Source organism: Apus apus, chromosome 3, assembly GCF_020740795.1.
Source record: "Apus apus isolate bApuApu2 chromosome 3, bApuApu2.pri.cur, whole genome shotgun sequence".
Taxonomy (NCBI): domain Eukaryota; kingdom Metazoa; phylum Chordata; class Aves; order Apodiformes; family Apodidae; genus Apus; species Apus apus.
This window is the reverse complement of record NC_067284.1, coordinates 29,835,117-29,862,770: the sequence shown is the minus strand read 5'-3', so window position 1 is coordinate 29,862,770 and position 27,654 is coordinate 29,835,117. Positions and strand designations below refer to the sequence as shown.

General features: G+C 36.5%; 1 protein-coding gene across 2 annotated transcripts in view; it reads right to left on the bottom strand.

Moving 5' to 3' along the window:
- Positions 1-27,654, bottom strand: part of TRAPPC12 (trafficking protein particle complex subunit 12) — a 56,298-nt gene that overhangs the window by 10,239 nt on the left and 18,405 nt on the right. For both annotated transcript variants that reach the window (XM_051613955.1, XM_051613954.1), the window contains exons 4-8: positions 26,736-26,849; positions 25,728-25,866; positions 14,960-15,072; positions 8,444-8,516; positions 4,606-4,679 (exon numbers count right to left, since the gene is read on the bottom strand). In XM_051613955.1, coding sequence (XP_051469915.1) covers positions 4,606-4,679; positions 8,444-8,516; positions 14,960-15,072; positions 25,728-25,866; positions 26,736-26,849 — 513 coding nt within the window. The remainder of the gene's footprint in view (positions 1-4,605; positions 4,680-8,443; positions 8,517-14,959; positions 15,073-25,727; positions 25,867-26,735; positions 26,850-27,654) is intronic.

Genomic DNA, 27,654 nt, shown 5'->3' with positions numbered 1-27,654 from the left:
TCTGTCCAAAGCCACCCCTAAGCACAGGCAAGGATGGCCCCAGGGTGAAACTGTAAAACATTATCAAAATATTGAGGCTTGCTTCTCAATACCTCATTTTGTACTTACTCCAGGATCCCACAGTGCCTTTTATATGCATTTATTCTTCTCCCCACCCCCCATCACAAAAGCAGTAGCAGATTTCTAGAGTATCTTACATGTGATACAGAATGATACTATTCCATAGTAAGTTATAAAAGCATCTGATGTGACAGTTCCTCCGGAAGCAGATGAGATTTGGTCTCATTTACTAAAATTTACTTTGCTATCATTACCAGCTTTGCTAATGTGACATGGTACAAGAAAACATGAGAGAATGATAAATAGACATCCTCCCAGAGGAGGAAAGCCTTGGTTGATACAAGTGGTTGTGAGGAGTAAGACATATTAGGTACTGCCAGTAAAAAATTCAATTACTACAGCTTGTAATGTTAAGACTAAAGGTGGGGCTGATGTATTGTCATGGCCTTTCTAAAGACTGCAAGCCTTCAGATTTTCCACATCTTAGTAAAAAAATCCCAAAAGTAGCATGGAAGTTACACAGTTCCGGACATGAATGAGAGCTGGCCTATTTTTTTTATAATTAAAAAATCTCTTTTATTATGCAAGTTTGTAGCTAACACGAAGTATACTCATAAAAAATAGTAGTAGTAAGCCTACAAGATCTACTTGCACAAAAACAGCAAGTAGGATTTTTTTCTTTGATGCACTGCAGTGTAACTGTAATTCCCTTTATGGTCACTGCATTATATGTTTTTATATTTCACTTATCACCACCATAAGTATTTAAAATATTAATTAGGAGATATTTAGAAATAACCATAAGTGACCATGATGTGTAGAATGCTGAAAGTAGGTTCAATAAACCATAGACTAAAAATAAGCTTTAGTTATATGAAGTCTGTAGTTCATAAATACTATATTTTGGGAAGAGAGGACAAGGATAACTTATCCTTCCTTTCTATCTAGTGCACTTGTGGAAGGGTTATGAAAGCAGAGATTCACAGTGTTATGAATCCAAAGAGCAGTACTGCAGCACAGCTAGGCAAAAGACTCGATGATTCATGCAGTCTTTCTCCTTTAAATCATAGAGAACCAAAGTCCTCAGGCATCAGTTCCTTGCATCACCAGCAGAAGCTGTTAGCTCCTTCTTTGTACAGTTTTAATTGTATTAGACCCAAATCAAAATCAATCCTTATGCTTTTCTTTTTATAAAGGGCAAGTTGTACAAAAGCTAAGACAACACTGAAAAAATTCTAAAAAGTGCAAAACGTGCCTTTAATTAGAGTGCATTTATAATATATATGGAAAGTACTTAAGTGTTTATTCCTCAGAGGGGTAAGAGTCTGGTAAGGTAATGTCAAAAGTGATTTTTAGCTCAGATGAAAAGAACTTAAAAAGTTTGGAAGGTACTTCCATGGTAATTTAGTAAAATGACAGACTTTCTGCAATTAGATTGCTGAAATGAAGTAATGCACATAATCAGTTGCATTTTAAATTAATTTTCCCTCAGGCTGCTATATTCAGGATACACTTTCCTAGTGCCTTAAGCCCACAGTTCTCGTAAGCGGAAGCCTACCGTGACATATGTTAGGTGGTCTCCCCTTCTCTTCCTGCTGTATTTCTACCTCATCCCTTAAGTTGCCCCTTGTTTGCATGAAATGGGAAAAGCTGATTCAGTTGACACAACTGAGATCCACCATTTCTTCTGTTTTCTCACTTGGTTAACCAAGTCCAATAGTGGAGCACAGAGGAAGCCAGAAAACATTTAACAAAGGCTGTGTTGAAAAAAGGGCATGAATAGGAAAAGACTGCATAGTAAGACGGCCTTAAACTGCTACTGAACTGGATCATCAGTCACACAAATAAAGGGACACAGCAGACAGAATTTGGTACCTAGGGAAGATGGTCCCAGAGTAAGGAAGATGTGTCATTAATCTATTCCATTACAGGTTTCCTGCACAAATCTGGGTTAATCACTTCTTTGCACCTCACTCTCCACCTCCAAAACAATATACCCCTCCATATAAATCATTTAATGGGATGTTTTGCTATGAAACTCATGAGGCCACATTTAAAAAGACAAAAATAATTGTGCTACATAAACAGAATTCCTTGAGTCAGATAAGTAATGCAGAAGAGATGTGACATGAAATAAACCTAATCAGAGTCCAGGATAACCCAAGCAGAGTTAAATAATTTTAGGCCCAACATAAAATCAAAGAGGGTTTTTGTTTTGGCTTTTTTTAAGAGTCAATCCTGACAAGATTGTTCCCTTTTAAATATTACTGAAGTATTTTGGCCAAAGAAAGAGGTTAGTAAAAATAAAATAATAAGTTTTCCTTTTTTTAATGCCAATGTCACATAGTTTTATTTTAATAAATTATTATTATTACTTTGCTAATAGCACAAGCTATTCCATTAACCTAATAGTACTTGATGATAAAATATGACCATATTGCAATATTGTAAATGTTCACTAGATGGCAATAGAAGGCACTGACTTGGAGAATGAAATAGTTGGGGTTTTTTAAAAATTACATACACTTGAAATACTTGAATAAAAACAAATGCAGTTTTAAAAGTGTACTACACAACACCAAATAATATTATAACTATGTGGAACGGTTCAATTAATATAATTGTTCATGGGACAATTAACAAAAGTGTGTTTAAAAATTATTTGAAGAAACAGTTTCATACTGAATACTGTAGAAGGTGGAGAAGATTATTATAGCATTGCTGCATGTTAGAATGATATTGAAATTATTGAATTTATAAATAACCAATATAATTTTCTTACAGAAGATCTGTCACATAAGTGCAAAAATGAACTTCATTTACTGCTCAGTTATACTACTACTGTTATACCTGCAACACAACATAGTTTGAAAATTATTTCTTAGAACCTCTCTACTTCTCCATATAGGGATATTTCTGAAAGCTGAGAGACTCAATTACTCCATAGCCAATGCACTGGAACACAAATTTCAGCTGTAAGTAATTACGCATTAACAAACAGTTGTGGGTAATCTGGAAGTTGTTATGGAACCATAAATTTCTAACTTAACAGCTGTGAGATAGGCTCTAAATACAATCGGTATTAAGAAGTATCTGAGCTTCAGTATTTCTGAAGCACAATTTCCAAAAAAGGTGGCAATCAGTATTCACGAACATATTTCTATTACCAGAAGAAAACAACGCTAACAGGACCAAAGCAGAAGAAAGTTTAGAACTGTGCATGAGAATGGACTTGTGTGTACAGGAGAAGTAAAACACTGAAAGTGTTAAAAACAATTCACAGTCAAAAGCAAAGTGAACTTCTTGAAAAGCTATATTACCAGCATTTTCTTATTTATATATTATACTTAGTTTGGGAAGGCAATTCATACTTTTCTCCATCTGCTTTTTGGAAAAGAAAGTTCCTTAAGAATTGAACTATGTCAAGCACCTACTTCAAAATACGAATGCTTACTAATCGGTAAAAACACCTCATGGTTTAATGGACAATTATTTTGATTCAAGACAGAAATGTTCTGGTTGCAGTATCATTACGAACATGAATTTCTGTTTTCCCTGATTCTCATAAGGATATTCCATTTCATATGAAGCAATATTTGGTTAAGGGGATCTTAACTAAAAAATGAATGCTTTTTGAGGTATCGTAATACTAAGAATGGAGCCCCGTTTGGGAAGTAGCTTAGTAAACATCAGAGGGTCAGGTTTGGCATGACCTTGGGCAATCAAAGAGCAGGGAGCAAGGAGTGCAAATCTTGGCCTCTGGAGATTATACTGCTGACAGCTCTGCTCCAGGCTGCTGTTGCTAATTGATTTGTGAAGTACAGTTAAGCTCAGATAACAGCAGTTTGTTGCAAGCTCAGAATGGCGACATCCATATTTTCCTGACCATGAGGTGAAAGTCGGAAGTTTTATTTCTACTTCCTTAACACAAGGTAAGAGCATTGCACCAAATGGAGTAATATTGCTTAGTGGGAAATATGTAAAGGGGAAACATGGGGGCAAAAAACCTCAAACAACACTGGAAGTCAGTTCCTTTTACTTCTATTCCTTTCTCTTCCCTTCCTATCTATTACTGAGGATTTAACTTGAAAGAAGATATCCTACAACTGAGATAAGCTGACAAGGGAGGATGTATTTAGATGTTCCAGATCTTGATCATATACAAAGGCTACAGTATTATTAATGCTCACAAATAGAACAACATTCCTCATACACAGTTTGAAAAAGACAGAGCACAGAATTGCTTTTAATTACAGCATTAAGTGTTTGAAAAATTCAATTTAAAAATGCAAATTCTGTATTGTTATTGCATATTCTCTAGGATGATTTGGGCAGAAATAAGTACAGATACGTTCCCAAAGAATATTACTGCAAATGGTTATTAGATAAGACATTATTAAATCTAATTAATTCTTCACTAAGCAAAACCTCCATATACAGTCAGGTAAGTTTTCCCTTATCTATGCACCAGTAATTCTCCTGCACTTTCTCTAACGTTCTATTCTGGAATATACGGTACCTCTGCAGTTGCTGCCACCCACGTACCTTCATCATTAGCAGACAGTTTGCCATGGAGTACATCACCCGGCCCAGACGTGACCTCCACAGCTGAACAGAGGCTGCAAAGTAAGAGCAGATTGTGAATTTGCACAAATAAATTAGAGGTTCTTTCTTGCCATCAATTATTGGTCCTATGCATTACAATTTTGAAACATCCCCCTTGTTAACATCACTGGGTTTTAGCCTAGAATTTTTAATTCTCAGCCATCCTGCACCATCAGACAGAAAATTCTGCATCTCTGAGGGAACTGCTCAAGCGGCTCTGGGGACCATACACAATAGAACAACACAGAGCAATAGACAGCCACTCAGCTTTGAGCTCAGGCCAAATATTAAATGCTAAAAGAAGCCAGGCATTTTCTAATATCAGAACAAAAGGTGCATAAAATGATTCAAGTGATAATGAGCATCAGTTTAAAAACATGTAATCTACGGCATTAAATGTGATAAACTCAAAAATCAAACACAGCTAAAATTTCATTTCAGAGCCAAAACATGCAGGGTGAGAACTGTCTGAGTCTGGGACTGTTTGTGCTTGCCTCTGGCTTAGAGATATGCTGGAAAAATCTGCCAAGGCTGTCTGCTTTCCCCGTGCTCCTGGAGCTTGCAGGCATTAAAAGCTGCAGTGGCAGATTGCTCTCTCTTGCTTTGCAGACAGACTCCTGATGTTGTAAGAGAATGGTTCCCACAGATTCTTACTTTCTCTTGTGTTACAATAGCATAGATCAATGCTAGAAATAGTCCCCTAATCCTCAAAAAGTAACAATTAGGAGTATTACTTTAGTATATTTGGAAAATAAATCTCAGTCAAGGTCACTGTAATGAGTTCAGAAGGGGGAAGGAAATGCTGAAGAGGCTAACTCAATGAGATTCTGATAATGGAGCCCACTTATTTGTATCAATAATGTAGTCTCTGATGAAAGCATGCCAGGTCACATATATAATTCTTTCAGCACACATAAATGCCATTACAAATAAGAAGAGAGCTTGGTGAAATGCCTACTGTCCTTCTGAAAACCTCCTTCAATCCTCTGCAACAACAAAACAAAACAAAACAACAACCCATGAATATTCCCAAATTTTCTTTGTCAAAAGAGGAGCATAATGTGGGACCCAAGACTGAATCCAGTATTTTATCTACTGTGCCTTAAAATTATACATTACTCCTAGCTTTTGTTTTAAATATTCCCCTTTGACCACACATTCCTGCTGCTATTAATGCAGAGGATGACGTAAACCGTGATACGTTTCTTTTTTTCTTTCCTTGAAGGTGTCTGTAAAACCTGGAAAAAAAATAAATAACTCTCCTGTAATATTTAAGTTATATTAATTTATCCTTTTTGCATGTCCTCACAGTTTTCTTTTATGGTAACCATGTTCAGCTTTTTAGGACTTAGGTGACAGCAAATTAGATGTTTGTTCCTGCAGTGGAGACATCCAGATTTCCTGTTAACAATCCAATAGCACCAGCTATGGTCCTCTAAAAAGACTGCAAAGCAGACAGACCACATGTTTTCAGACTGTGCTATAAACTGAAAAGGAGCCTGATCTGGAAACTGCATAGCCCTGCGGGATGAAGCTTCCCAGAACTGCTAAAAAAGGATTGAAGAAAATCTGCAAAGCAGTAAACAATATTGAAATACTGAAAACCAACAGACAATCATTTTATGTTACTGAAATGCCTGAAACCTACTCTGCAGGTCCACGCAGCCATGCTTCCCCTTGTCTAGGCATTTGCTCTTCCTTGTTATTTATCAAGTACTCCGTACTCCACAGTGCCATTCATTTCAATAGGAGCTCTGTGCACTGAGAAGTTACAAAATTGGCATCTCACAGAATGCATTATCAGGCAAGTGGTGCAATGCTAAACATCTCTGTTGAAAAACTGGCAAACAAGGTGCACTGTTCCAGACTAGAAGGAGAGATGTTTGTGATAAGTCAATTGGTGTGGCACCTTCTCACACCAGCAAAAAGGAACTTGCATGCAAAATGTAATCCTCATAATGAATTAAGGCTGTCTTCACACAAAGTTAATAAGGTTTGCTTCAGCTAGTCTCACATGAAAAAAAACAAACCCATTATCAGCCTCCTGGAGCTCCAAATGCAGCAAAGCATCAGCCAGGGAGCAGACCTGGCTGACCTCCACAGACAATAACAGCCAACAGTCTCTGCAAAGGTCCCAGGAGCTTTTTGGCAGTCTTAAACCTACAGGCAGCTGCACAGTAGACATACAAAGATCTCTCCAAATTTTCAGCAGCCTTGCCCCTTGGTAACCACTAGCTGCTGCTTTTCTAACTAGGCCTCCTCCTGAGCCAAGCTGAGCTCTAAAGCAGCAACAGAGAGGAAAAGCAAGGAGCCAGAAACACGCAAGTGAGGCAGACTGCAGGATGCAAGATTATGACACAGCTAGGAACGAGTCCTTGTACCTTGAAGGGGAATTCAGTGTTGTGATTTTAAATGAGTAAAAAGGAAAAGAATGTGGAGATAATAAGGACCAAAAAGAGGGCAGAAAAGGAATAACAAGGGAAAAGTAGGTAGGAGAATAGAGGCAAGAAGAATAGTAGATACAAGAAGAGAAGAACAGAAACTCCTTGAGTGCTGTGGATAAATCTTCAATATCAGATTACTAGTCTTTTTCCTAAACCCTTTGGAGAAGAGTAGTCAATGTACCCATTTTAACGTATTTGCAAATGCCTTTATGATACATGCTGCTCACAAGTGTGTTCACTTTGTTAGGGCAGATCTAGATGACATATTAAGCCAAGTAAAATAACACATTTAGGCTGCTTTACATCCAGTCAATTTGAAGACCAGGCAGAAAAGCTCAAATAGGTCTGCACCCTTCCATATACACACTGTTTTAGGAAATTGTTTCTAGTATTTTTTTTACTCTGCTAACAATTCTACTCAGCCTCTTCGTATCTCAGAGGCAGACTTCTACTTCCCACAGGCTCCCGGTGAATGTTATCCTAGAAATAAATTGATAAGATATCCTTAGACTGTTAGCTGAAGCTGGCAGGTTTGTTTTTTTTTTGGTGTAATGTTTTTAATTTGTTAGGCACCATTAATGGTTCATATAATCCCTAATGACATTTAAAATGTCACCTTTTGTCCAATTTTTAAGCATACTTATGGCCTCATTTAGTATAAATTCTGTTGTTTTGTTCGTTTGTTAAAAAAAAAAAAGGTTGGACAATGGATTTGTTCTGATGACCCATTTTTATGCAGTAAGGTATCCTATTGAAGTTAAACAACTAAGAGAAAAGGAACAAGAAAAAAAACATAATTGCATATAAAATAATGAAAATAACAATGTAGATGAATATGTTCTAAATCTTACTCTAAAAACTGACTTAGGTATTTCAGAAGTCTAAGTACCATGCAGCTATGTGAGATTCAGCCATCTGCGTAGCAGCATCCTAGGCCAGTGTAAGTCTTGTATGGTGACAGTTTGGTCTAAAGAAGTTTAATGGCCTTCAGACAGGAGGACCAAGCCAGTCAGCCAACACTTAAGAAGAAAACATCCATCTAGCTGCAACAGCAATACACTTATATATTCTTTAATAAAGGATAGTAGCCATTTTCTTTGCTTCTTCTAACTAGGAAAAAAATTGATTTAGTGCATCAGTTTGATCAAGGGCAAAACTGTGAAATTAATTCTAGGAAATAAAAGTACAAAGTGTCTCATTTCAGAGGCTGAGTCGGCTATGAGATTACAAAAATACTGTTTTAACAACTCTGGGGCAGTCGTGAAAACTTCTGGCATATTTAGGCTAGCAATAAAATCACACTGTCTGTGAAAAAATGTTTAAAGAATACCTACCTTGTCTGTTCTCCTGTGTAATGTTAGTCATACTTCCATCTTCAGCTAAGCCTTGTTCCAAATTTTCTAATATCTGTAGTAAATATTTTAAAGTAACCAACATGAGTTTAAACAGCACTATATATTAAATGCAAACTATCTAAAACTGACAGTCTCTATAAAAACCAATTCAGGCAGGAATGCTTCACCTAGGTATAGTTCAAAATTACTGATTATTACCACAGCTAGATCAATTACACAAAGAAAGCCATTGTACGGTAGAAGGATGTTAAGAGTTCAGGTTTATGATACTTACAGAACATTAAATGTCAACGCACTCTAGGGACATGCACATTTTGTTAAGCAAAACATGAAATATCCTTCACCTGAGAATGAATGTTAACGACCACAAAGAAAGTAAAACTGTCTTTTCATACTGCCTCTTGACTCTCCCCCACCCTAAGTATAGGCTCTGGTTTCATCCTTTTGTCCTTAATGAAGTACTCTTCTTAGTTCTTACTGAAATTTACTTCTGAAAGCTTGGGTTTTATTGCTTCTTTTTATTTATTATAGATTTTAAAGAATGTAAATTGTTGAGTGGATAAAACATTTGTTTCATCACTGGAAGAATGAAATGTATACTTAATGAAGCTTGTGTCTTAGGCACTTGTTTGTGTACATGAGGCGACATCTGAAATGCAAGTCAGCTTTTATTTTTCTAATCCTGTTGATCTAAATTTGTTTTTTGATTCCTGTTACTAATTTGTAACTTTGTTTATAGAACACTCCTTGACATTTCCTTCAAAAAAACCCACTTGCTCTTCAATCAGCTGCTGTGGTTAGCCAATTAGGGAAATACAAGGTGCTTCCTCTTCCGGGGACATAGAAAACAAAGCACCACATTAAAAGTGTTAAATGCCCAGTGTACAATGAGGCACTTTGTCAGAGGGAAAAACTAACCCTTCTCTCACAGAAAAACCTTACTGTCTATTTTCTGTCCAGTATAAAAATCACCTTTATCTTGGTAAACAGCCTGATAAAACACCTAGTAATCACTTCTCATTCTTAATAAGGCTGAGTTCTTACACTTGAAATTGTCTAAACACAACATGTCTTCACCAATGAGACACGTCATCTTGTTTAAAAAGACAATGCATTTGTTTTTCAAAGCCCTCCTCTGAAAACATGCTCACTTACATAAAAAAATAAAGAATTAGATATTAGCATACAATTAAGAGTATTACATTAAACATTCTGTGACATTACTTGGGGATATCTAGCCATCACCTCAAGCTTAACATAATTACAGCAGAACTCCGTGCTGATTTGAGGCTAATTATTTTATTCCCTAGGTTTACCTCCTTTTGCCCTTCTTAAGTATAGGAACATCATCTGCAGTTTTTCAGTATTTGGGCATTTCCCCAATTTTCCAACAATTGTTTAACTTGTTTCTATTATAAAGAGAAGTAAGATCGGAGACTCTTCTACCATTTACTTAACCAACAGTTTTACATATGACCTAAGCTTTTTCTTGTTTTGAATATTCATAAATGCACATTCATTATTTTCACTGGCTGGTATTACTACACTGAGTCTCTGTTTCATTCCCTAATAACTGCCTGTATACTGTAATTACTAACCTGTGCACACTACCATTTGCATTCCTAGTTTCCTATCCTTAGGTGTCTCTTTTTATTACTTTACTTCTTCCACAACTTTTAACCAGCCTTAGCTTCTTAATCAAAATAACCTTTTTTGGTCCTTGTGGAATTGTGGCTTTCTGAGTACTCAGACTAGTGGAGGATCATCATCATTTCTATAAATCCATCAAACAAGCTGTCAAGACAAATACGCCCTAAACTGATGTACAAAAACAGAATACTTCCATAACCTTGGTACCAGAGCCAGAACTGGAAACTGAATGAAAATAAAATCCCAAACAATCAGTAGCTAAAAGACTGAAAAAAGTGCATCAATTTTGAAGTAAAACAGAGGATCAGGAGATAGGAAAAGTGTGTATGGAAGCACCAGGGAGGAACATAACACTTATGAAGGAGAGTGGTGGAACTAGAGAGAGTGGCTGATGGCAAATGGCACAAAGTGTGCTCTTAAAAGTTCTGCAGAGGGTAACACTTGCAGAGGCTTTTTTAGCATGGAAGACTGTTAACCCACTTTCCATTGCTCCGCCCACCTGGTGGAAGAGCCCACTACAGTTATGCTACTAGCAGGATTAGGGTTAAAAAGTGAAATACACTGCCCTATGAGATGTGTGCATTTCCATGAGCTCTTCCTCAATCAGCTAAGAAGTGCAGGTACAAACAAGGGAGGAGTTTAGTTTAAGCCTGACTGTTGCTCTTTTCACATTTTTTTTCTCCAGGTAAGCATTTATTAGCAAGTCCTCAGCACTATTAGCACTAAAGTGATCATGCTTATATTTTTAAATGAATACTTGAAAAGAAAAAAAACCCCTTTTGTGATTTAAATTAATATTTAAATCACAGTAAGTTACTGCTTGGCTATTTGGAGACCACTTATTTCAAAGTGGATTTACAAGAGCAACAATTCATTAAGGCAATTCATGTTGGGAAGACCAGTAATACACAGAGACAGTAACCATTACACTGAATCCCTCCCCCCCAGGCTAGAATAGGCATTTGGCACTATAAATTATTTCTTTCCCAAATGCTGTACCTATAGACAGACACGTAAAATATCTGACCATATCTTGATTACAGATTTGCAGGAATCCCGGAAAATGTAAAAACATTATTGCCTATCTAGGGAAAATACAATTGGTTTTGAACTCAACCTCCAATCCTGCTTCAGGTGCCAGATGTATGTAAGCAGATGGAGGCTGAAGAAACTGAGTGACCAAAATACTGACAAAGTACATGTGGTTAGATCTCCAAGTAGAATGGCTAATCCAAAATTGACAAGTGTCTGTAGAATGTATACAGCAAAAAGCAAGAGGAAATTTAGCAGGTTAAAAGGAGGTATCAGATAGGAAAAAAAAATTAAAAAAAATTAAAAAAAATTATCTTAAGGAAAAGAAACAAAATAGGAAGACAAATTTTCTTATAAGAATGCATTAGTATTAGCCTGGAATAGCCTCCCAGGGGACGTGGCCTCAGCTCCATAGGCTGGCTCATTAAAATCTAGAAAACAACCTTGCATTGCAGAGAGACAGACTAGGTGAGCGAATAGGTCTTTTCTCTCTTCTACCTTTTATGACTCCAAGACAATCTCATTTACATAATGACTATTCGTACACCCTTCTGTAAATACAGATGACCAAGGATTATTTTTCCACTCTTTAAAAGAGGGAAGTAAAACACTTGAGGCCTTTGGTTGAAAGCTCCCCAATTAATTCTGTTATAACCCAAATGGTTCCCAAGTGTCATATACAAATATTAAGACTAATGAGTGTACTTCCTTTGTGTTATTTTCTTGGTTATGCCATGTGTTTTAATAAGTACTATGCACTTTATTCTTGAACACTCCAGGTGAGCTCAAGATTATTAGACTAATAGCATTCTGTACAAAAAAAAACAGAACCATGTATCTAAACAATGTTTTTTTTTGTCAGCTAACCCTGACTTCAAATAGTTAAATTATCACTGATTTACAACTGTCATTTAAAAACATGTTTCTCTTTACAACCTTTTTTTGCACTCTTGTTTCTACAGCTGTCTTTGAATTGCTCCAAAAGACAAAGTATTTAATTGAATGCAAACAAATGAAGTAATCTGCAGCGAGGTGTCTAGAATAACTAATCAGAAATATTCCCTGGAGAAGAATGGCATTTTTTATTTGTTTGTACTTTTCTGTGTACTGTACTTGAAAAAGGAACATCCATCAGCACAGACAATGGCTTGTCCTGGGTACTGTATCCTGGCTCTGGTGGAAGCTGTCAGAAGCAAAGAGAGATGGTTCTCTTTCTGACTGCAATTGAACATACTCAGAATAAACTTTGGCAATTCAGACACAGAAGGGCAGAGCGTAAGAGATGGCAACCTGTGAACCAAAAGTAAGTGCAAAGAAGGGGGAGACTCCTCAGAAGAGCTTTGAGATGTACAGCCAGCTTCAAAGATGCTTTCCCCAAGAGCACAAAGGATCACACAGGATTTGTAGTGACCTAAGCCACTAGATACTGATGGAGCAAAAATATGAGTAAATAGACTTGTTCTTCAAGAATGTAATGTGCAAGGGGAAAATGTGTATTTTAATTTGTAAGTCTCCTTTATTTCTATTTCATCTTCTCCAGCAGGGAAGGGATGTCATCCAGAGGGATCTTCACAGGCTTGAGAGGTAAACCCATGACAACCTCATGAAGTACAAGGTCAAGTACAGGGTCCTGCACATGGGTCAGGATAATCAAAAGCACAAATACAGGCTGGGCAGAGAACGGATTGAGAATAGCCCTGAAGAGAAGGCCTTGGGGGTGTTAAGTCGATGGAAAGCTGAACATGAGCTGGCACTGTGCACTCACAGCCCAGAAAGCCAACCCTGTCCTGGGCTGCATCAAAAGAAGCATTTCAAGTGGGTCAAGGGAGGCGATTCTCTCCCTCTACTCCACTCTTGTGAGACCCCACCTGGAGTACTGTGTCCAGCTCTTGAAGCCCTCAGGACATGGAGCTCTTGGAGAGAATCCAGAGGGCCACAAAGATAATCAGAGAGCTGGAGCACCTCTCCCATGAAGACAGGCTGAGAGAGTCAGTGTTCAGCCTGGAGAAGAGAAGGCTCCAAGGAGCCCTTATGGTGGCCTTCCAGTACCTGAAAGGGGGCCTACGGGAAAGCTGGGGACGGACTTCTTACAATGGTATGGAGTAATAGAATGGGGAGGTATGGTTTTAAACTGAAAGAGGGTATATTTAGATTAGATATTAGGAAGTAATTGTCTACTGTGAGCATGGTGAGACACTATAAAGGGTCACCCAGAAAAGCTGTGGATGCCCCATCCCTGAAGTTGTTCAAGGGCAGGTTGAACGGGGCTTTGAGCAGTCTGGTTTAGCGGTAGGTGTCCCTGCCCATGGCAGGAGTTTGGAACTAGATGATCTTTAAGGTCCCTTGTAACTCAAACCATTATATGTTTCTAAGTTTCCCTCATTTAAACAAATAATCAGCCTAGTTCATATTCAAACAAAATCACGTACTAAAGTTTAAAGCTTCCTTGGCACATCAGGTGTGCTTTAAGGATATGCACTTCAAGGAAAAGAATGCAGGCAGAGCCACCTCAAGACTGTAGATTACTTAAACGTCTTGTAAAGGGAAGAGAGTTAATTTCCTTTTCTTTCATTCCTCTATTGACCAATAATCTTTAACCTGTGGACAATCATGGCCGATCACACTGTAAGTGAAATATAGCCATTTCAATAATGTTAGCCAGATGGCTGACGAATGCCCCACACAACAGTCACTTCCTTGTTCACATTTATATTTTTTTTTCTCTCTCCATTACAAGAAAAAGGAACTTAGAAACCAGTTAAGTTTTTGGAATCTAGTAGTATCTTTATGACTGAGGGAAGACAATGCTTCACTTAATACCACATTGTATAAAAACAAGAAAGCAGCTGATCTGCTGCGGGTGAGGGGAGGCAGGTGTAGAAGCACTGCGAAGTTCTGCAACGGAGGAGTATGACATTTCCTAGAAGAAAAAAATTCTTTCAAATTAAGGAGGACTGTTTAGGAAGGAAAAGGCTGAAAAGGACAGTCTGCCAGTATTATTAGATGAGACAGTCATGAACAGCTAACAACATTCATGAAGTGTGAAGAAGAAGCACCTCTTGGCCAAGTTAGGTGTATCTCTCAACTGTTTCCAAATAAATTTTTTCCAACTCTTTAACAAATGACAAATTCATGTCTTATACCAAAACCTTTGACCTTTTACATATACAAATAACTATAAACCTTTGGTTACCTAGTCACTACTGTGCTAGAAGCAAGTTGATTTTATATACATAAGGCCATTATAGCTCTACAATTGGCAATTACTTTCATTTCTGCTCTTCAAGTTACTTTCAGGAGCAAATATCAGTAGGTTTTGAGGAATATTGAAAATTAAAATGAATCACATGGATTCATCTCATAAACAGTTTTGAACTTTCAAGTGTCACAAGTAAGACAACAACACTGCATTTCTTCTAAAGCTTACCACATTGTAACATTCATAGTCACTGTTGCATTAGACTACTAAGTAAAGATTTCCATAGAAAATACTTTAAATGACTGCCTAACAGTCAGGGTGTTGGATTTAGTGGATAAGGCTAGTGCTCACAACACCAACACTCCTTTTTCAGTACTGACAAATCCCATATTACAACTTAGGCCATAATTTTGTACCGTATCACTTGACAAAACAAAACAAAACCCCACAACAATCTCAGCAGGTTGCATTTATATTTCACAATGACCGTTGTTTCCAGGAACAGCTATTTGGACTGTTTCTGACAGGTCAAAGGCCATTAACAACAACATTAACAACTTAAACATTACAAATACATTTCTTAAACGTTAGGAAGTGTATACAGAAGCCGTTACCTTGGCGCAGATTATCTTCATACTATGCAGTCTGTCAAGTGATTCCTGAGGATTACCTAGGTACTGAGGAAGTTCAGCATGTAAAATCCGCATGGAGAAAGGAACCATGGAACCTGGAACCATAATTTAATTTTATTAAATGTGTTTGCTATAGTGATCTGTTTGTGATTTGCCTACCTTACACAACGTATTTCTCCTCAGAGTTTACTTAACGCAAAGTCCATTTTATATTAACATTTTTTGTTCTTGTGATGGAACAGCAACTTTTTTTCTCAGCTATAACATGTCGAATGTTTTAAATAGGTCTGAGTTTTACTTAATTAATGTTAGCTCTTTCACAAAGAGTTACTAAGTGGTTTTATACTGTGAGACTGACTTCATAAAGATGGTATGTTTTGTGTATTTTCTGGTTTATTGAAAACAACAAAGAATAGGGAAAGAATTTTATGTGATAATTGGGGAGAAAAAGAAAACTCTTCCTTTTAATATTAGTTTTTGATATTATTATCATCATAATCATCAAAGATTCAATCCTCTAAGCTTATAAGCATCCTGGCTGACTTCAAGGGCAGTTTCAGGAGTTGCTTTAGGGAATTCTAGCACGTGCAACATCTCCCTGTCAGGTAAGTGCATATCCTGATACACAATAATACTGAAAATAAATTAACACTATTATTAAAAAGAAATCAGAGCTAGCATAATTGGGAAATAAGCCTTGCAAAATACTTTCAGTATTTTAATATAATACTGTTGCTTACTTGAGACATTTTAAGGAGATTCCCATTTCAAGCCACCTCTTGCCTCATCTTTTCTCAAAAATAGGACTCGGGAGCTTTTTAGAAAGATTTTTGCACCTGTATTTCAGAGGTAAATGCTATATACAATGAGTCACTGACTCCAGGCATTTTTTTAAAGGTTGACAAAATTTTAATCACAAAACTCAGTAATTATGACCTTCAGAGTAAGCCACTTAAATCTACATAAATTCTCTTTTGCCAATGCTAACTGTTCCCCCTGGTTTCCATAACTGCTGTGTTCCTGTAACAGATGTACACATAAGTTTCAAGCATCATCATATATGGAATAGAGATTAAGAAAACAAAACTGCCTTTGAAATTCTAACAATTAAAAGGAAGACAAAAGTAATTTAAGAGTAAATTTTTTGCCAGACCACCACAGCAAAACTGCTTTATAAGCAAGTTGTTAATTTCAGAATCCTACAAATCCTGCAAACCTACAGAAAACATGACCTGCAGCTGGTTCTATCTCAACCACTCCTCTGGAGAAGTTCTAGCTCCAGCATCCAACGGTAATCCTGCCCAAAACAGCAATGTCTAAAACCAGCTAGTTTGCTACTGTTCTTTTAGAGAAAGTAGTCTTATCTTACTGCTAATGCACGAACCACACACCTACTGCTGCACTTGACAGGATTTCTGAGGCAAAGGTCAAAAGAGAAAAAGTTTTGTTCATCAGTAAAGCTTTAGAAAATCTGAGATATAAAGCAAAAGGAACATAAAGTTTTAGCAACATTTTGGGTTAATGACTGTGTTCTAGTGTTTTCAACTCTGAACAAGTTTGTATCATTACATTCTCTGGTAAAATGCAGCAAAAGGTCAACTCAATAAACACTCATACAGAAAATCTGAATTGGTAACAGAACAGCTCAAAATACAGATAGATGGGCATTTAATGGAGTGCAGATGAAATGTCTCATGTTATCCATTTTTATAAAATTTATATAATGTTTTGTAAAACACTTTTTAGGATTGCATATTTTGTCAAGTATTGATCTTACATATTGCTGAATGAAGCCACACTATTATGACCTAGGTGAGGGAAAGGAATAACCCATTACCAACCTACATAATCAGAAGTAGTGTCAGAGGATGTCAGTATGATGAATGCAACTCCAGGCCAACTTAGACTCCATAAGACTCTGATTTATTTCCTATCACAACTAAGACCTCAGTTGTAACAGGCATTTAGAACAGTATTACTTTGAAATGTTCTTCATTAATATATTATTTCTCAGTCACTTAGTATTTCCTTCATAGCATGTAACCAAAAAGCACTCCAGGGTGATCCTCAGTAGGTATATCGAGTGTGATGACAGAACGCTCAAACAAGACCAGAAGGAAGCAGGACCATGCTCTAAGGGAAGTCAGGGTAATAACTTTTCAACCCTGAATTTCTATTACTATTTCATGCAGGAGGGTCCAAAACTCTAGCATCTGTTTCTTCTCCTTCTTTTGAAACTCATGACATAACTTGTATCCCGCAAGAAATTTTCCTGTAAGCATCCAGCAAATCCATCCGTGAATTTCTGTTACTTACTGCTTATTAAACAGGCTGCTAACTTGATTCAAAATCCCAGAAACGCCAACTCCTTCTGCCCTATTCCTTAGTTTCCTTGTAATCCTTCTGAATAGCAGAGGATTATTATGTTTTTTTTTTAAGAACACACAAAGCTGCATGTGTGCTCTCATGCAAGTCTGATAACTGAGGAAAACAGAAGAGAAATTGTATTTACCACTGGTAAGGCTGTCTTACCTTTCCATGTAAACTATTTTGTAACTTCAAGTCAAGTCAGGTGAGCAAATTGCTCCTAAAAGACCTGCAGTGCTTAGCCAAGTCACTAAAAAAAGTACATTTTCCCAGATCTGTTCCTGCCTCCAAGTAAGCTTCTTTCTAGTTAAATGATATGAAGTATGGATAAAATATCTAATTCATTTCCTACATTAATAAACAGATTTTCTGGCTCAAAGAAATGATGATACATTTACTTTAGATCTGGTAAAGCTGTCAACGCATGCTACTTATATGAAGTGCTAATACAATTTACATACATTTCTCAGGAAGAAATACATGTGAAACAGAATTGTGAAATAGAATTATGCAATAAAAAATGTATGTGAAGAGATCCATTCAACAAAGTATTTCTGTAACTCCTGATTAACAGTTGTGTAAAATTGACAACATCCCACCACTCCCCTGCCAAGTTCTCTATTACTGTTGTCTCCAGCATCCAAAATCTGAATCTAGAATTTTCTCAACTTAAGAAAATGGAACAATCATCTTTGAACTTGTCTGAAATGAAAATGTCAAGAAACAGCCTGAAAGAAGCAACAGCAAACTACTAACAATCTTTTCACAGTGTGGATGGATATGAACCTTTATTCTCACAAGACTCAGCAAGGTGACCTGTGTGCACACCATGGTGGAAAAGAACAGTAAGCATAATGGGGTTGAAATGCTGCCCAGCAGAGCTTCACAGGGTGAATGGGAGATGAAAAAGGCAAAGTGTAATATGACTCTTCATTAAATCAGCATCTGACACTGACAAAAAGGTAAAAAGCAAAAAATAAAGAGAATCACAGAAAGTGCTGACAGTTAACTCTGAGCTCACTATGAATTTTGGTCTAAACAATAGGATGTGGATTTGTTTTTCTATGACATCATCTATCATGTTGCTCATCAGGCTCATTATTCAGCCTTTTTCTGTGGAAAGAACAACACTAAAGATCAGCCCATTCCTGTTGTTAAAAAATCTGTCAGAAAAAAAACCCTGCACACGAATCTACAAAAGCACAGCTTCCACTCCCTCTTGCAGGACACAGAAGTTAAGCTTTCTGAGAAGTTTTCCCTAACATTTTGATATGAAGATGGTGAAAATGAGACCTACGAAAGACGTCCAGGATTTTAGAAACCACTGTAATTTTCATTTTACATTGTCTAGGTTAACAAGAAAACCACTGGGAAGAGGAAAATTACATTTGTTGATGACTCTAGCAGATCAATAATAATAGTGTTATGAAGGTCTGAAAGGCAGGTTGTAGAATTCAGAGTACAAAATTTAATTAAAAAACAGATTAACAGCAGGGAAAAAAACATACTTGCTTCAATAAACAGTTACGTTGGGGAAAAAATAAAACAACAAAGACTGTCTACATTAACACTAAGCTGGAACAGAAATACATGTGCTTGTTAGATTAAGAATGACATTATACTGTCTGAAAGGTTTCACCTACTTGCTTACTGTTAGACTACATATTTGAGGCATACAGTGTAACACATATTTTTATGTACCAGATTCATATGCAAGTGGCCATCTCTATTCTTGTGATATCCCACTAGGGATAAGACAAAAGTATGTAAACATTGTTTTTTTTGCATTTGCTGCCCTTGCAAAACTATTTGGAATCAAACCCATGTGCTCTACTATATTTCACTCAATACTGAATTTAACAAGGCTACATGTCAAGAAAATATTTTAAACAAACAGCACATGCAGTAATTAAAATGTCTACTTAAGAGCACAGGGAATGCATTTTTCTCTCTACTTCATGCTGCACATTTCTGTAGAAGTAATGCCCTCTTACACACCAAAAGCATGTCAACTAAGCTTAGGTGATTTCAAAAAAAGGCAATACCCTAAAATAACTGCTATGTATTGAAATTTTATTTTTAAGTTAAATAAGTCTTATTCTAAGTTTTATTATAATTTTATCTATAAATAAACTCATAATGGAAAAATGGTTTAAGACAATTCTTTTCTTAGCTATCACTTTTAAATGCATTGGATTATCTTGTTCAAAGAGTATGATTTTTGATTGTCACTTTGGCATGAATTAATTTCATATATGTATATTATCAACATACAAAAGGCAAAACTAAAAAGTGAAAAAGGTCTACTGGAAGGAAAACGGACACTCTAGAAGCAGATGGAACAGATGGAATAAACAGTAAAATCAGGTAGAATTTTCTAAGGCCACAAATTTCAATTTTTATTTCTTTATGAACAGCTGCACATTTTCATAACTGTCATAACATTAACATTTCCTCATGTCAATCAAATTCAAACTGCAGCCCTCATCTGCAGCCCTTTTAGATGAGGAAAAAAGCGGCTTCCAAGGGTGAGCCATTTTACCTTTTTATTTACTTGTTGTAAAATCAGTAAACAGAAATTATTTCTAATCTGCATTCTACAGCCTATTCAACAAATCTTAAATATCAAAAAGCAGCAGTAGGGCAAATTATCATTTACGGTAAGTATAAAGTGGGATCTTATGACAGCAAAAAAAAAAACAACCAACAAAAGAAGTAAGCCCTTCCTTCATTGGGTAGAAGAGCAACACAGAAAATCCAGTCTCAGAAAGACATTCTGCTTTATACATACTTCTACACAAAGAGATATACATCTTTGCATTTATATGCACACACAGACTTTTACATACAACAGCGTATTTGTATAATTTATGAGGAGATTTTTTAAGAATTATGTTGAAACCTAGTCTATCAATGTACACTTAAAAATCCAGAGTCAACAAACCAGTTTTCAAGCTTCTGTTTACTACTTTCTTTCCAGAGAGACTGAAGAAGAGACAGGAGCCTAAGTGTTTGTAACGACTGAAAAAAGTTTTGAAGATTTTATCTAAAATTGCATGTTTCCATGTACTTCACAATTTAATTGCACATGACCTAAGAACATATATATTCTGAATTAAGATATGATTTTGAAAGCTTTCAAAAATTCTTTTTCAGTAATCTGGAGTTATCTGCACTGAAGCAAGGACAACATGAGACAAAATAAGCAGAAAAGCCTTGCAACACTTGCCGTACCACGAAGAGGTAGGTATGAATCTTACCTACTGATAACTGTAGCAATGCAAGAATTTAGTTACTTGCTCACTTTCAAGAAATACTATATAAAACTGGTCATGTCTACAAGACTACATAGCCTTGGAAAAAGAAAACACAAATATTTTAGCAGCACTTTACTCCCTTAAAATCATATTTCTTAAATAAAATAGCTACATTATTTTAGAAAAAATTGTATCTGCAAGTCTCATCTTACACAGGCTTGTAGCGAGAGTACAAGGAGTAATGGATTAAAACTGGAAGACGGGAGATTGAGATTAGACATTAGGAGTAAACTCTTCACTGTGAGGGTGGCGAGACCATGGAACAGGTTGCGCAGGGAAGTTGTGGAAGTCCCATCCCTGGACATATTCAAGGGCAAGTTGGATGGGGCTCTAAACAACATGGTCTAGTGGGAATGTCCCTGCCCATGGAGGGGGGTTGGATCTAGATGATCTTTGAGGTCCCTTCAAACCCTAGCCATTCTATGATTCAGTGAGTCTATGAATTTATTACATTTCAACTTAAGACATCAACACTGAAAACTTGGGTTTACAACATGGGTTTAAATGACGGTTCTAGACCACATATGATTCTTTTAGGTGGATCTGAATTTCAAAACCGAGTAAAAGAAACAAATTAAGAGCACTGCCTGAGTAAAAAAAAGCATGATATCTCACACAGCCAACTATTTTTTGTGTATTTATTTTCATGTATCTCTTTTAACAATAGTGGACATTAGTAAAGTCATAGAAGATATACAGACCTAGTGAAATGTGCTAAACAGTTGTGATGTCTAGACTCACACTACTTTGAAAGAAAGATTTTGTTTTTTTTAAACTGTAACTATCCATCTTAAAGTGTCAGCCTATTGCAGCACACACTGGTGCATCCTATGGTCACAACACAGCCCTATTTAAAAAAACAACAACTTCTGCTAGAATTAGTAACAGAGTTCATGGGAAGGTGTATGGTATGAAATCAGTTTCCAGAGCATATGCAACTAAATATTTACAGAATTACAGAATGTTTGGGGTTGAAAGGGACCTCTGGAGATCATCTAGTCCAACCCCCTAGAGCAGGAACCCCTGAAGAAGATTACACAGGAACACCCCCAGGCAGGCTTTGAATGTCTGTCTTCAGGGACCGAGACTCCACAACCTCCAATGGGCAGCTTGTTCCAGGGCACTGCTACCCTTAAGTAAAGAAGTATTTTCTTGAATTTAGGTTAACTGTGTACCAGTTTGTGACCATCACACCTTGCTCTGTCAGTGGACACTACTGAGAAGAGTCTGGCCCCATCCTCCTGACACCCGCCCTTTAAATATTTATAAGCATTTATAAGACTCGCCCCTCAGCCTCCTTTTCTCTAAGCTAAACTCACCTAGCTCCCTCAGCCTTTCCTCATATGGTAGATGTTCCAGTCCCTTAATCATCTTAGTGGCCCTGTACTGGACTCTCAACAGTAGTTCCTTGTCCTTCTTGAACTGGGGAGACTAGAACTGCACACTACTCAGGTGAGGCCTCACCAGTCAGTTCCCAGTCCATCTCACTACCCATTTGTCCAATCCACACTTCTCAAGTTTGGTTCTAAGGATGCCATGGGAGACAGTGTTGAAAGCCTTGCTCAGGTCAAGGTAGACCACATCAATTGCCCTCCCCTTGTCTATCCATCTAGTTGTGCCATCATAAAAGGCTATCGGATTGGTCAAGCATGCCTTTCCCTTGGTGAATCCATGCTGACTGTTCCTGATAACCCTCCTCTCCTCAATATGCTTTGAGATGGCACTAAGAATAAGTTGTTCCATCACCTTTCCAGGGATGGAGGTAAGGCTGACGGGCCTAGTTACCCAGGTCCTCCTCCTTGAGTTTTCTGAAGATTGGGGTGACACTGGCTTTCCTCCAGCTCGCAGGCACCTCTCTGGTTCTCCAGAACATTTCAAAGATGATGGAGAGTGGTCTAGCAACGACTTCAACCAGCTCCCTCAGCACTTGTGACTGCATTCTATCCAGGCCCATGGATTTGTGAATGTTCTGCTTACTTGATTGATCCCTAACCCAATCCTCTCTAACTGAGCCAAAGTCTTTAACAATATGTTTCTTATTTAGTCACTTTCCACTAGATAAAAGAAGGCTGATTTCATATTAGAGGAATACAGATGATGCTGTATCATCACAAGGAGAGTGAAAATGGGAAAGGGAAAAATCCAACCCTATCCATATTAACTTCTGATGAGGGGAATAAAAGCCCTATTTTTACTTGCATACAGTTGTGGGTTTTTTTCCTTTGTAATTCAAAATAAATTATTCTCAATCATTGCAGCTTTAGAACACTGACTTTGGTAGCATTAACTCTTCTGTAACTTTCTGGTCTATTAACCAGAAACAAGACCAAATTATCTCATAAAATAATGAAATAGCATTTTAATGTTCTATTGTTGGCTCTCTCTCTTTCAGAAAAGCATAAAGCATTCCCGATGGTAAGGCTATCTCAGGTTAGCTGATCTATCATATGAGAGAGTTTATGAAGTACCACTAGGAACACAGAAAGAAACAATATGAACAGAAGTGGGTCAGACTGTGTAAATATAAAACCAAAGCCCTAAAAAAGAAAATAATGCTAAAATCCATTAGTCATGAGAATGATGACAAAAATTCAGCCTTATATGCCCCACAGAATACAACGGAGAGATGCAAAAGGCAGCCTAGAACAGAGTTCTTGATCTAAGTACCTACCTATTAATAAACACATAAACAAACAAACAAACAAACAAATAAAATCAGACTTTTCAGCTTCTCTTATCTGCAGATGAATGTGGAACACATAAATTGTAAATGAATAATTTTAGGATTTTACTAGATAATGAGAGTGGTTTGCTCTCTGCCCCATGTCAAGCAGGAGTTATCACAGAGCGACTTAAATAATTTCACTGGCTGATACGAGGATCCCAGCAGCTTCCACACCACCCCCTTCAGATGGTGCCCACCTACAGGCAATGGAGATGATCAAAGAAAGTGACTGTAAAAAACAGGGAAGGAAGATTTCAGAAAGATTAGATCAGCCATGATGAAGACAACAATAATGGAATCAGCACACGGCATGGCTGCAAATACCATATAAAATCTCAGAACGAAACAGCGATTAGTAGTGTTGCGAGAAGGGAAAGTGCTTTGGGAGAGCTTCAGAGGAAAATTAAGAGGGCCATATTGGCCATGCTGTTAAATTAATGGAAAAAAACACATCTTCCAGTCCTCATACATTTCCTTGGAAGTTAAATTATTTGAGGCATATTTCTCAGAAATCAATAGATGAGGGACTATCCTCACTGTTGTAAAAAGCTCAAGTATATAAACTTTGCTTACTTCAAGCATAGAAAGCACAGAAAACATTCTGATTTATTACACTTCTTACTATGAAAATTGTGAATATAAAGAAATAATGCAAAATATTATATGTATTGCAATCAACATGTACATTATTTATATCTTTACTCTCCTTTCTGAATTGATTTTTAAATGCTTACTCCATTTATATATCATGAATCAAAATTAAAATGTTGAAACAAACCACTTTCTTTCACGCTTGTTACATCACAAAATTATATTTAAAATTACCAAACAGCAGTGGATTGTGGATTCAAAATATATGATTTATATCTATTTTATTATTTAAATCAGCTGGTTAATGATGCATGTATACTTAATTTCTTTATCCATAAACCAGCAGTGAGTAGTTTAATATTAGCCAGAAGAGAACTGCTTGCTCTCTCCTATATCCTTGCAAATAGCATCTCTCTCTCTCTCCTCAAAACTGCATAAGGAAGGTTTGATAGCTGTTCCCACATCTTAATCACATGGTATTTATATGAGATATCTACAATCAGCAGGTCCATTCTATCTAAACTTGATTTTCTTTTCCTTGCAGATGATCAGATTATGGACCAGGTCGGCACGTTCAACTATTAAAAATGAACTGAGGCATGTCAACATGAAAGAGAGTATTTTCCTCATGCTCACCTTTTCACCATAGATACTTTAATAATTTGTAGGAAATAGTTGCAGTATTTCAGTGGTTGCTGCAAAGACAGTTTGGATCTGAAGTCCAGTCACAGGACAGGAAATTTTTGCATGTGATTGCCTGACAAATGATGAGTAAGGTCTTGTTCTAGACAGCTCATGTTGGCCTTGCCGGGTTACAAGTGGACCTATGCACCACTAAACAGATAAAACTATCTTCTGCCTGAAGTTTCTTGACACCAACTTTCCTTCCTCAAAAACGTCAAAATCTCTGTATCTAGATCTCTGCACTGAGACTACAAGCATCTCATGCAAAATAGACTGTATTTTTTCAGACTAGCGCTGCCTACTACAACTGTTACTTAAAAGTGTTCTATTACACCTTGTGGTTCAAATACAAAAGCCAAAGAACGGTGCATCGGAGTTATTTATTTCTACGTAACAGATATAGGAAAAAAAAACCAGCCTGAATAGGAGTGAAATTGCTCTTTAAAATCATAGTTTTTCAAATTCAGACTCCTTGATGTCTAGAATACCCTGGGTAGTGGAACTATTTTGTTAACCCACAGGCTACTGGGAGCAGTGGGAATTAGTGCATTAAAACTTGAGATAAACTGCTTAAATACAATTGAGGCTGGTGGTGTCTTCTTTTTCTCCCTAACAATGGGACACATAGGAAATCACAAGGGTTAAAAATATAATACTGATAGTATCTGGATTAACTTAAGAGGAAAAGTTTATAGATTCTGTTTCTACAATCACCCTTCTGTGATCAGCCTGTTTCTGGATAAAATGAACTATTAAAGTTTGGGTTTTAAAATGTCAATACCCTAGAACTATACTACTTTATTATAATTATTTGCTAAAAACATTGATCTTTCAAATCAATGCTGTATCAGCATAACGAAGTACATTGCCTACCTATATCATGATAGAATGGTGTTACCCTTATCACTACCTTCAAAATGCAAAGAATAATATCATAATTACTCAGGTTCATCTGGGGGGAAAAAAAAAGAAAGAATCCAAAGTTCACCAAACCAGAATCCATTACTTTATAAAGACTGGTAAACATGGCAAAAATAAAAAGCATTTTATAAATCAAGCACCTTACCTTTTCGTCCAGGGTATACATGAGGGTAATATTCATAATAAAGATCAGGCTGGTCTAAATTTCCAAATGGTTCAAATTCCATTTCTGCATTTTGGAATAGATTTAGTTTTACCAGCAGTGCTAGTCTCACAAACCACAGCTAAAAGTCATTAAATACATAAAAAAGGGAAAAGACAAGGTCTGTTATTAGCTTCATTCACAAGCCACATCCAAAACCAATTAACTTTCTTAACGTTTTTTGATAAAATTGAGTACAGAGTTTCTATGTTACTTACTGATAAGAATCAGGATTTGTATTTGCATGCTCTTTCACAGAATACTTTTCGTAAGATCATTAAAACAAAAAAGACGACTGATGCTTTAATTGTTTTCAAAGGTACTGAGAATTTGAAGATGAAGTTTAAAAACTAGCCTCATTCAAAATTACAGGATCGCTCTTCAAATTGAGCCAGCATCTCAGAATTATCAACCTAATTTGTCATATTTTTTTCCACTTTTATGCAGTTCTCAAAATCTGTTATGATTATGGTGAAATTCCGTGAGTTTTATAGATACTAGGTCAGAACCATGCATTGTCATCTAGTGACATTTTGCTCAGTAAAACACTTGTAATGTTTCATGGTCCTTTAATAATTTGGGTCCTTATTTTCTTATAATCATGAAACATACTTCTAACATTTAAATCTTACTACAAAGTACACAATCTAGATAGCATCCCTGAAGATTAGCACGGTGAATCTTCCAAGATAGCAAAACATATTTCTTTTTACTAATGTGATTACCTTTAAAAACATACAACCAAGATAGTATTTTATTTTAAAAATATATATTTTGTTTTAAATTAAGACCTACTTTATTTGAGCAAACAGAAAACATGTTTTGGTACAATGCTTTAGTAAGCTCAGGTTTTAGGTAACAATTAAGAAAAGAAGTTTGATTATGTGAAAAAAAAAATGCCACTATGAATATTGTTGGAAAAAAGTGACAAGGGTGTATCTCCAAACATACCTGTAAAGAATCTGTTGTATGGTTAGTAGGTAGTCCACTTTTTTTATAGCCTTGACCATGTGCAGTTAGAAGCCACCCACACAAGTCAACTGCTGCCTTCCAGTTTTTACTGCTCTGGGAAGAAGAAAACAGTAAGTAGCAAAATCATAAAGTCCCTAAAATGCACAACCGCTTATTCTGCCTGAAGCAGCTACATGTATCCATCAGCAACAAAGACAAGGTTAGGAGAGCTGGCTGGTGAGAAACAGAATGTCATTTGTCAAATCTGCATGCCTAATTAGGCAAAAAGTGAAATCAAGCATTAGCATTATCCGATCACTAAAACAAAAGAATATACAACACCATGTGGGATTCTAACTAAAAGCTCTATCAAGTATGCTAATATACTTGAACATACTATAATATTCACAATTCTGTTTTCTTTTCAAAAGGAGAAAAAAATCTCCAGCCATATTTCAATAATCACATCCAAGTTACTCTACTATTACAAAGTTTTTAACACCTATTTCTACCTCACTGACTTCAGTATTCCAGATTATGAACCCTAGTACAATTCATTAAATGAGAAGACTTTCGAAGCATTGCCAGAGCACACAATTCCTATCAATTAAGACAAGCAACAATACAATACATAATATGATAAATGCAGAACAATAAAAAATGAGCCACCTATAAAACTCAAACACCTGAATTTCAAAATATTTTTTTTTCATAAAACAAGTTAAACAAGTCAAACTGTCCTGTCACATTGTTCTCCTATTAATGTTTTTGCCTTGTACATGCTAAAGCAGCCATATAAATAGCTAGTACTACCAAAAACTTAAAACACAGACTAATGCTTCACAGCTTTTCAGCTATTATACTTTCCATTATACAGAGTGTTTTCCATGTGTCAAGCAGGTCACTAGAAAACAGGTAC